Here is a 12,047-nt window from a genome sequence, read left to right on the forward strand (position 1 = left end):
GCCTGGGTGTCCTGCACTGTCCTCCGGCAACTATCCCGGGTTCATATACCAGAGATACTGCAAGGGTGGCAATCTGAAAGTAGTATTAGTGGCACTCAGCGTGGATAAAGACAGAAGAAAACATTTTATTTCTCACTGGACTAAGACTAGATTAAGGCAGATTAAATAGAACAGAATTAGATTTCTTATGGGACTACCGTGGCTTAATGCAGAATAAAACATTTAATTTAAAAGTGGTTCAGACAGTGTTTAAATTAAATTTTCTTTGAATCTTTTTCCTACTGTTTTGGTATAATGAACAGGACAGTAGTTGCAACTTCAGGGGGACCCCATTTTTCATTACCCCCGACCCCCACAGGCGAGTTGGGAGGAGCGCCAGGGCTGGTAGACCATGCACAGACCAGCATCGGGCTGGTTTTCACTACGGCAGGGTGACCTCAACACTTGTGGGTATCACAGTTCTAGTGTAACCCAGCTCAGGTTGCCTGCTGCTGAGACTGGCGAGGATCTGAAGGAGGAGCTACTGCCTGTTTTTTTTGTTTTTTGTTTATTTTATTCACAAGCAGAATTTGTTCCATTCATTTCAAAGGGGTGTACTACATGTAAAATCCCTGTTAAACTTACTATTACTTTTATTTAAATGACCGTTTAAAGCGCAAGTTATAAAAGCTACTAATAATATTTACAAACATTTATGTAGAAAAATATCACATTCTCCATGATCCCAACATTATCTTCAATTCTGATAACCTCTAAGACATTTTACATTTATATTTGTGATTTTTATTAGTACTATTTTATATAAACTGAATTGTATTTTAATTTTTCTGGCCTCTTAAAGACACTTGTGCATTTATTTGCAATCTTGTTGGAAAAGGGAAGACAGCCTGACTTTGAAATATCTGTCCAAGGTGTATAGAAGAGCTTGTGCTATTGTGAAAATAAGGCTAAGTGCTGATTTGTTACAAGTTGTTCTAGTCAGTTGTGTAATGATTTAAATGTGGGTTCACACTGCGCACAGTACATTATAATTTTACCCCACACCTTTTGTTCCATTCAGTAGACAGAACACCAGTCACTTTGTCCTTTAATACCTTAACCTAAAAAACAAACAAACACCCTGTACAATGATATTAATAATACTAATGTTCAGCAACTTATGTTCATATGTATTATATATAGGTTGTGCTGTTGTTGTAACAGACAGTGGCAGGTGGTACAGGCCAAACCGGACAAATTACACAAAAAAAAACCCCAAGGAAACAGTGTTAACGAAATCTCCAGCATAATTAGTCAATCAATTCAGAGACAATGTTCTTTTGTTTCTTTGGATCAGCGTATTAGAAAAAGTTAAGAAATAAAACAAATAGGTACATGTGCACAAATTGGCTTTCTAAGTTTTATTGTCTGTTAATGGGTTTCTTTGTGTCTGTTTTTTTTCCTCTGAGGAAGCGAAGGCGGTCGCAACTCCTCCCCTCCGTGGGCGTACGGGCAATTGCTGGAGGCACGAGGGCACTTGTTGGGATGGTTGACATAAAACCAGCAGAGTCGAGTTTTTAAAACGTCGGGCGAGAGCCTTTTCTTGGCTGCCGTTCTGTGTTTGTTTGAAGTGGTTTGAGTTTCTTGGCTCCAGTCCCGTATAGCAACCGCTGAATTCATCACTATGAAGACAAAAGAAAAAAAAAAAAGAATATTTACTCCAGTTATTCGCCATAAAGAAGACCCACGCTCAAATAGCATCTATGGGAAATTGGAGCATAGAGGGTCCAAGGTTGGTGCCACAGCTGGTGGAGAGAAGAGATAGAAGACTGAGGAAGCAGAGACATAATTCAGTAAGTGGGTTAATCAAGGTTTACTTTGCTAGTGGCAGAAACTGATGGGCGCATAGATATGAATTCTGAAAATGGTGCTACGGAACTTGTAGCGTCTTATAAATAAAAGTGGATAATGATAATGGTAAGCAGGATGTGGTTTCATTCATTAATGGAAACCTACAGTGTCGGGAAAGAGACGGGGCAGGAAATAGGTTTATAAGGGATAGCAACATTAAGGGACCTGGGGGATTTCTAGATGGCAGCAGTTAGATGAATCCTACAATACATTTAGGGCCTCATTTAGAGTCGGACGCAATGTGCGCCTAAGACATGCAGGAGTGGGAGTGTGCCGCAGCTTGGTAGGGTATTACGAGTGGCATACAACCCCAGGATTTGCTCACGGGGTCACACCTTCACAATTCCGCGTTCTGCCCTTTCCCTCGTAGTAAGCCGCAAGCTGTCGCAAGTGTAAATTGCGTCCAAGATGCAGGCGGATATGGTGCTTGCTGCACATGCGTGATAGTGGTATTTTGGTTGATGCGCCTAAAACGGACTTTGCATCCGACTCTAAATGAGGCTCTTAATGTGCATCCCTTGAAATCTGGCCTGTTACCCATCAACGATTACTTATGGTCACAACAGAACTCTCTATTAGCCTGGAGCAGGGCCGTAACTAGGGCTGTGCGACAGGGGCGACTGCCCAGGGCGCAACGCTGAAGAGGGGCGCAATTTAGGAATATTTTAGGTTAATTTGGTTAAAATTGAGGGCTAGGGGGGCAGCATTTGTCTTTCTCGCCCAGGGCGCTAGAATTCTAAGTTACGGCTCTGGCCTGGAGCAGTGTGATAATTGCAGGGACTGCAGTTTAAGAATAGCTGACGGCTGTTAAACCACCTCTATACTCTAGATCAGTATCAAACAGCAGAACTAGCCCTCAACATTCGAGAACATGTACAGGAAACCGCTTCTCCTTGAAATCATTTCTATTTGTCAAAAGTGTTTTTATTGCTCTGTATTGAATTCTCTGTAAAGAGACAGATGATATTACATTTAGGTCACAGATTACATGGTGGTAGAAATTGTTGTTCAGTTTTCTCAGAATGAAATAAGTTTAAAAATAGCCCTGGGGTGTCTCTACCTGTGGGAACAGAGGGGAACTAAGGTCATAACAGCAATTTAGAAGGAGAAAAGCAAGACTACAGAGAATCTAATTCACAGGGTACAGAGACCTTACTAAATGACTTATGTAAAATAAGAAAGAATAAAAGACAATGTTGCCTTTAAAGCAGCTGGAGTATGAATACAATAAAATCTAATAAATGATAGTAACATTGTATAATGAAATACATGCTGCATAGATTTATACCTTTTGTTTCATAATAGATATAAAAGTCACACCCAATGCTAAAAGTAAATAATGCAAAAAAGGGATTTTTTTTTTCTTTACTTGTAAAATCCATTTCTCTAACTCCATTGGGGGACACTGCGACAATGGGGGTATATAGTAGGTGGACCTAAAGTTATGTCACTTGAAAACGCAAAAAACTGTTTGAGCAGATAGCTTCTCCCCTACTATGTCCCTCCTATCTGGAGCCATCCTCAGTTTTCGTATAACAAAGCCTAGAAGAGAAGTCCTAACTAGGCGTTAGCAAGAAACATCTTAAAAGGTAAACACCAAGAACAAAAAAGGCATAGCAAAGGGTGGGAGCACAGTGTCCCCCAGTGGAGGCAGACTAGCCTGTAATTTGTAGAATTTGGAAAAGGTGTGGACAGACTACTATGTAGCAGCCAAGCACAACTGTTTGGCCAACATAGTGGTGTGCCGCCCACGAACCACCAAGAGCCCTTGTCGAATGAGCCTTCAAGCACACCGGCACCGGTCAAGCCAAACAAATGGTGAATATAAGCCAACAAGCAATAGATTGCTTAGATGCTGGCTAAACACGTGGGCATCACATAGATGAAAAGGTCATTAGTTTTATGAATTAACGTACGGTTGGACGTATGATCCACACAGCACTTAAGAGCCCAGATCACATCTAGAAGCTGCAATGACGCATCTGAAGACTGACCTAGCACAAAACACCGCCCTGGTTCAAGAAAACGGGAGACAACTTTCGGCACAAATGAGGGTTTCACGCAAAGCACTGCCCTATCAGATTTAAAAACCGGAAAGGAGAGTTACAGCACAGCGACTCCAACTCAGAGACCTGTTGAGCAGAAAAGATAGTAAGTAGAAACACCACCTTCCAAATAACTTAACAGAGATCAACAAAAACCAAAGGCTCAAAAGGTTCCTTAGTAAAAGTCCGGAGCACTGAAGGCTCTACTGGATGTACAAAGGGTGACCGAGCATGGAAAACCCCTTGTACAAAAGTCTGCACATCCTTCATGACTGCCAACCTGCGCTGAAAGGTAATGGAGAGCGCCGAAACCAGCAGAGGAGAGAGATGGAAATCTTTATCAAAACTGTCCAGCAAGATGGATAGCAGGCAGGAGAGACTAGTGCGGGAAGTCAGAAACCTTTGACCTACACACCACTGGACGTAAGCTTTCCATATCAGATAGCAATTTGTAGAGGAAGATGGTTTCTGCGCTTTAATGATAGTTTGCACAAGCTATTGCAAGAAAACCCAGGCCCGGAGAATTAGGGTTTCAGAATCCACACCAACAAAGCGAACAGGGCCTTGTACTAGAAGATCTGGACAAAAGAGGCAACTGATTAGGTCGATCTACCATCATCCACAGGATATCAGAGTACCATGTCCTGCACGGCCAATGTGAGCTACCAGCATGGCGATACCCTTTCTCTTCCTTTCCTCGGATGAATCCTGTTGCAGCTGAGGTAATCAATCAGCCTCCCAGTTCTCCACCCCAGGATGAATATGGCCGAGATCACTGGAACATAGCCTTATGCCCAGGACATAATCTGTGCTGTCTACCGCATTGTCATGTGTGCCCCCCCCTGATGGTTCAGGTAGGGAACCACTGTAACATTGTCCGACAATCTTCAGGGGCTGTCCTTTCAGAACCCCCTGCTCCCTAAACCAGCACCCTGTTGATTGCTCTGAGTTACATAACAGTGTCCCTGGAACCGGAGATGACTGATTAACACATCCCCAACCGGACAGATTGACGCCTGTGGTAATCAAGGTTCTTTCCAATGATTTGAAGGACAGCATGATGATCTGTCTGTCCAAATGAAGGGTAGATTTGGACCATTTTCTAAGAAGCCAGGAATGAAACTGGGCAAAGGGTACAGATTCGAACACCATGGTTCCCAACAGTTTCATGCAGCGTAGAAGGGACACTTCTCATTTGGCCAGAAGGGACCTTGTCTCCCGGGAGGAACACATTCTGGCACACCATGCTGAAGTCGAGGTCCAAAAATCGCAACCGTTTTTCTGGACTCAAAGACAAATTTTGCAGATTGAGAATCCAGCCTTGAGTCTCCAGAAACTGAATAGATTTTTGAATATGCTGTGAGAGGACATATTCGGATGCCGCCTTCAACAACAGGTTGTACAAATAAGGCACTATAGTAATGCCTCGAAAACGCAAGAGACCAGCCATGACGACCATAAATTTGGTGAAAACTCTTAAGTGTAACGCCGGAACTCATAATGCGCATTGTGGACTGCAAAGCGTAGGAAACACTGATGTCCCTTCTATATGGGGACATGCAGGTAGGTATCCTTTATGTTCAAGGATACCAGGAATCTCCCCATGTTCAAAGCCCGCGATCACGGATTGTGACAACTCCATCCAAAATCCCAGATCCCGAACCTGCTTTTTGAGAGTTCTGAGATTAAAAATCAGATGAAATGATCCGTCCGCCATTGGGACCAGAAAGAGGATGGAGTAGAACACAAACCTCAGATTAATCACGCTGGAAATACTGCATCTGCTGGAGCCCAGGCCCCTATGGGAGAACATAATCAAAATGGGACTACCACCATCTAGAATGACATCAGAGATCTGTTGAGCGAGCACTGCAGAGGCCAAGCCATATTCTTAAATGTTAAGATCTCATGCTATGAAAAGGCAGAGGGACAGCTGTCGAACACGCCAGTGTGAGGAAAGCAGACAGGCTATTCACTCCTTGGGAGGCGCCCCTGTACAATAAAACATTCATGAAAAATAAAAATCAAACAGTAAAAATAAAAATCCGGGGCGAGAGCCCTACAGAAACATGCTCTACTCCAAAAACACTATACTAACACTGAGGATGGCAGTAGATGGAAGGGGCATAGTAGGGGAGGAGCTATTCACTCAAACAGTTCTGAGTTTTAAAGTGCTTTTACTCCAGATCCAGCTACTATATTCTCATTGTCGCAGTGTCCCCCAATGCTAGGAAAGAGAAACACAACTTTGTTTAGGTAATGACTAGCACCACTTCCCTGTAGCTCATGGCTATAGCCATATAATGACACCATGCTGTCTATGTGAAATTTGTACGGAGTAACCGACACAAGGTAAATATGGCTGCTCCCGCTCAGCTTTAGAAATGCAAATCTGCAAAAGTTTCATCTTCTCTACAAACACCAGCCATGCAATCAGCTGATCCGTACCAAACAATCAGATGACATACTAATAAAACTCAATGCTTGATTGGTTGTTATAGATCACAAGACGTTTGTCCCATCAGCACTATGTTATTAATAAGTCTAATAAGAAGTCAGATGTTGATCATAAAGATACATGACAATTTTACAGGCAAGAAACTAGTTACGGTTACCTTGGAAGACTTGGTGATTGTTCCTAAGCAGGGTCTGCAGGCCTCCACATTCATTCTTCAACCTCTGCAAAGTTTCTCTGTCTAGAACTTCAGCTACTTCTCGTAATGGAAGACATCCTACAGAAGAAATATAAAAACATTATTCAGGCAAACAAAGCGGAATCCTGGGACAAATATAGTATCCTGTTTATCACTCATCTCATACAAGAAAACACCAAACTGCTATCCAACAATAGAAAAGAGCACTTACTTCCCTTGTTCCACGTGTACTCTGCTCCATCATGGACACTGTCACTCTGGTCCTCTGTGTTAGAGCATAGTAGTAACTGTGCAACTTGCAGGACAACCTTATCAATAAAGTCTCTGGGAAGCAAGACACAGTTCCTAATCTGTTCTACTTTGTCCCTGGGTCGGAAGCCGGCTATCCAGTTTGTATGCTCTATCTTTGGGCATTTGGTGGAAACATCTGAACTCTTTTCTCCATCAGCAGAGTCTGCATGACCATCACAAAGCCTGGAGTCGTCTTTAGCACCTGTAGAGTCAGAGGAATGACTGGCTATATACTGAGCTCTCTGTTCATCAACCTGAGCTTCTTCCTGAGGGGGATACCGTCTTGTCTCTCCTATAAGGCACACCTGTGGTGAAATCATTACGTAGACTAAATCATAATAATGTCATACATTTCATACAGAATACAATAGTAAAGTACTTTATGTAACTATAAGCTAATAAATACAATCTTCAGACCGATACTTGTGGGATAAATTTGGCCACACAATGATGTCAAAATGGTACATCCGAATGGCTAGATCCCATTGGACAGTTGTCCATTCATGCTCTCCTCCTACTTCCTGGAACATATGTGGTTTTCACATTTTGATAGAAGAGGGTTTCACATTCTTTTAATGGTCAGAAGTTAGCAATCTGGTTGACAGAACCTGCATGAGTGTAACTAGCACAAGGGTCTTATGACAGACACTGAAAATGGTTGTCCATGCTGCAGTCATCACTGGAGATTACCAAGTGGACTGCCAAGCCTAAATAAGGAGATATCTAGGAGGGCTGTATGTTGTACCCAGTGCCTTGTAAATAGTGACTTGGTATCCTTCCACTAAGACACATGGGAAGACAACCTCCCTGAAAATCTTATCCCCATACATCATATGGTGCTCAAGCAACAGACAGAAAGCACTGGTACTGTGGAAAAAAAAATTATTTAAAAAAAAAAAAAGGTAAAAAAGATACAGCACAAACATGCAAAAAAAATGGAGGTGCCTCTGTACGGGTCTGTATTAGGAGATCAGCACAAATACCTGTAACCACCCAGCTGATATTTCTACCTTTTATGAAGAACTGGAGTGAGTTGGCGGGCTCTGCAGTCATGGGGATGGACACAGAATATTTTATAATGGTCGAAATGAGAGCTACATTGTAATTTTCAAGTGGACGGTGAACAAATTTTCTGTTGCCTAACTTTTAAACAGATGTTTTTGCCAAGGCCAGTATATATATATATATATATATCTAATATATAAATGCTTAGTGGCGACTGTCTGTGTGTGAAAAAAAAAAAAAAACAAGTTGCAGCGCCACCTGCTGGGCAGTTATACACTGACCTACTAAATTCTTAGTGTGTGTGGGAAAAAAAATTCAAAAAGGGCTGAAATTTGGTAGGGCTCAAACTCATTTTCGTGAGGTAATTTTACCTCAAGAACTCACATGTGTAGAAGCGTGCGTTAGTGTGTGGAAAAAACTATTTTCTCAGAAAGGGCTCATGAATATTGACCTGAAATTTGGTATACTGACATTATTTGACAAAAAAATTAGAATAGTCAAGTCAGTTAACTTCCATCATCCCCCCTTTCCTCCGTGGGAGGGGTAGTCAAGGCTAAATTTACGAGTTGAGGGGTCAAACTCATTTTCGTGAGGTAATTTTACCTCATGAACACACATTAAAAAGGCCGCTTGCGTCGGGAAGTAACGCTCTTCCCCTGAGGAGGCCTGGGCTAGGTCCAAATGCAAGACAAGAATCTTTTTAAGACCTTAAGTAGCTTGATTTGACTAGAATGCATGAGTATCATGCACGGGTTAACTTGTATATATATATATATATATATATATATATATATATTACCTTTGGTCCCTTAAAAAGTGTGAGGCACATATAGAAACCGTTGTAATTCCTACACCGTTCACCTGATTTGGATGTAAATGCCCTCAAATTAAAGCTGAAAGTCTGCAGATAAAGCACATCTTGTTTGTTTCATTTCAAATCCATTGTGGTGGTGTATAGAGCCCAAAATATGAAAATTGTGTCGATGTCCCAATATTTATGGACTTGACTGACTGTATATATATATATATATATATATATATATATATATATATATATATATATATATATATATATATAAGCAGAAAGCTCTCTGTATATTGTAAAGGTCATAAAATAGTTTCTTCATTAAAAACAGGTCACATAGGGCTGTATTATGTTTGATTGGTAGCTCTTTGACATAATTGTGCTATACCCAACAATGATATTATAGGTCAATCCAGAGTGACCTTTAATTCCATTATTCTGTTTAGTAGTGATTTCTGATAGTACTGTAAAAAAATTAATCTTTTACTACTTAAATTATTAAAAACAAAATATCCTTAAATGTAACGAGTCAGCTCCTATATCTGTTAGACCCTTCAACAGATATATGATCATACAAAACTAAACCAAGGGCATACGTGTGTGTGTGTGTATATATATATATATATATATATATACACACACACACACACACACACACAAGTCAACCCGTGCATGATACTCATGCATTCTAGTCAAATCAAGCTACTTAAGTTGTTAAAAAGGTTCTTGTCATGCATTTGGGGCTAGGCCAGGCATCCTCAGGGGAAGAGCGTTCCTTCCCGACGTAAGCGCCCTTTTTTAACGTGGTATTGTCCACATGTCACCACCTCATCATTCTTCTCCATCACCTCATCCTTCATCTTTATCGCCACATCCTTAATCTCCATCGTCTTACTGTTCTAAAAACCTCTCGATACACAACATTTCTGCTAAACACCTTATCGCTGTGCTCAATCAGTCTTCCTTGAAGGGCAGTATTCATAACCTGCACTTTCACATCACTGCTTCTCCGTACTCGTGAAAATGCGACATACAATTGTCCATGACCAAAGACAGGCTCTGGTAAATAAATACCCACACGGTCAAGAGTTTGAGCCCTTAACTGGTAAATTTAGCCTTTACTACCCCTCCCACGGGGGGAAGGGGGGATGATGGAAGTTAACTGGCTTCACTATTATAATTTTTTTGTCAAATAATGTCAGTATACCAAATTTCAGGTCAATTGGATGAGCCCTTTCTGAGAAAATAGTTTTTTCCACACACACACACTAACACACGCCGCTAGGCTTATATATATTAGATATATATATATATATATAAATTATATGCACTTCAGAATATGGCAGAAGACTAAATCAAACAAAAAGACTCACAATATATGAAGATTATTACAAATCACAAATTCTCAGTATTAAAATTATGTATTATAATATAATAGCCAAGTCTGCATAATAGGGTATGTTAGACATGATTTATTACTATATGTATTTATAATAATACCCATGAGGGGGAAGAATTACCATTTTGACTTTTCTGTAGGTTTGCCCTTCTTTGCACTCCATTTCTAAATTGTTACATTGCTATAGTTCTGCCACTTCCACCTCTACTTAGGTCAAATAGCAAATAAGACTTTTTAAATAGATTGGCAAAAGGGTCAAATTCCTAAGCAGAAAATGAGGGGGGGAACCTGTCACTTAGATGCAACTGCATATTAAACTGATAGCTAAGCAGATAAATAATTAAACAGAAGTTTAATTTACTGGGAGATACTGTAGTATATTTTCTTCTATAGTCACATTTCTACAGGTCTGCAAGAGGTTATCCATCTTCTGGGCAGCTATAAATATTCATGGTGTTAATGAGTGAGTGAACATCCCAGGTACTGGCAGGAGCATGCTCAGTGTGCTCCTGAGAAACATCATGTGACATCATCAGGCTGCCAGCTTTCAGTACATTGGCTCTGAATGATCACATGAGCTCAGTATCACAGGAACCTCTGCCCACATCAACGGCTAATTTAAATAATACCTAAGGCATTTAGAACAGAGAGGAAAGGGTATCATTTCATGATTCAATAATGGTACTTGTATTTATAATTATATACAGCAATTACATTTTTAAATCAGGCTGTACTATTAATTTAAGATTTTAGATAGCAAACAGATAATGCAATTTTGACAAAACAGCATGCATTCTTAAATGTACCCAATGACAATTTGCAAATATCCATCATCTTAATATCGATTACGCTATTTTGACAGAAAGTAATACATCAAAGCTCCAGAGAGGGTACTTACTCGCTTGGTTGATGGGATTCTAAGACAATCTTCTTCCACATTAAATCCACACTGAGCGCCAATTTCAGTAACAAAGTCGAGGTATTCTCTGTATTGAGTCTTCTTACTGGATTTTCTGTTGTATTTTCCATAGAAATTGAAGAAGCAACAGGGTAATACAAAGAAGCAACAAGAGTAGGAAGACCTGGAAGAGAGGATATCAAATGAAGACACACAGGTAGTTGCACAGTATTGTACAATTAAATATACTTTACTACTGTGGGTCAGTAAAGACTCCATTGTTGTCGCAAGGACAGAAAAATATGCTTGTTACCAATTGTCAACTATATCAGGTATGATAATATAATAAAATCTGTGTACTTATATATGAATATTATTGTACAGTCATAACTCATGGAATTGTATTTTTAGGCTTACTAGCCCTTTAAAGTCCAGCAAATACTCAAAAAATAATGCTCTGTAGGAAACTGCTCATATTCCAATATAATACAGAGACACCAAAAAGTGGGTTCAGCCTGTTCCCTGAATACAGGATAAAGGATCTCTGATATTGGTTCTGGTACATTACCAGTAGCACGTATTTAGCACCTAACAAAATCTAATTTACTGGCCAATCTGTTTAATCAGAGTACCTTGAAATCTATAGTCCTATATAGTTTATTATTTATTGTTACAGCGGCACTATGTGGTATGTACCCGGCTTTGTCTTTTCTACATACAGGGTCACTTATTACTAAGTTATTGCTATAATGTAGATAGTATATTAAAGCTCCTTGGCGCTGATGTGAGTTATCTGACAGTAGGTATAAACACCCATAAATATGGATATTAACAATATTGATTTAAAGAATTCTGGCCAGAAAAAAATGCATTATATAGAGTCTCTAATATATAAGGAGACGCAGTATATCAATAGTGTAAATGTCATTCACTCTGAGCATTAGTCCAACCTAATGTATATATGCAATGTCATAGTATGTCTGGAATATGCAGACTCTCGGTTTCAAAGTGAGGAAGAGCTTAGATAATAGCTTAGATAATAGTTTAGATAAACAGCAAG

At 40.0% G+C, this 12,047-nt stretch overlaps 1 protein-coding gene across 1 annotated transcript in view; it reads right to left on the reverse strand.

Moving 5' to 3' along the window:
• Window positions 1–1,070: 1,070 nt before the first annotated feature.
• TRMT44 (tRNA methyltransferase 44 homolog) overlaps window positions 1,071–12,047 on the reverse strand; it is a 28,753-nt gene continuing 17,776 nt past the window's right edge. Inside the window, exons 8-11 of the mRNA XM_075194380.1 lie at window positions 10,988–11,171; window positions 6,801–7,185; window positions 6,551–6,667; window positions 1,071–1,661 (exon numbers count right to left, since the gene is read on the reverse strand). Coding sequence (XP_075050481.1) covers window positions 1,411–1,661; window positions 6,551–6,667; window positions 6,801–7,185; window positions 10,988–11,171 — 937 coding nt within the window. The 3' untranslated portion in view covers window positions 1,071–1,410. The remainder of the gene's footprint in view (window positions 1,662–6,550; window positions 6,668–6,800; window positions 7,186–10,987; window positions 11,172–12,047) is intronic.

This window comes from Mixophyes fleayi, chromosome 1, assembly GCF_038048845.1.
Source record: "Mixophyes fleayi isolate aMixFle1 chromosome 1, aMixFle1.hap1, whole genome shotgun sequence".
Lineage (NCBI taxonomy): Eukaryota > Metazoa > Chordata > Amphibia > Anura > Limnodynastidae > Mixophyes > Mixophyes fleayi.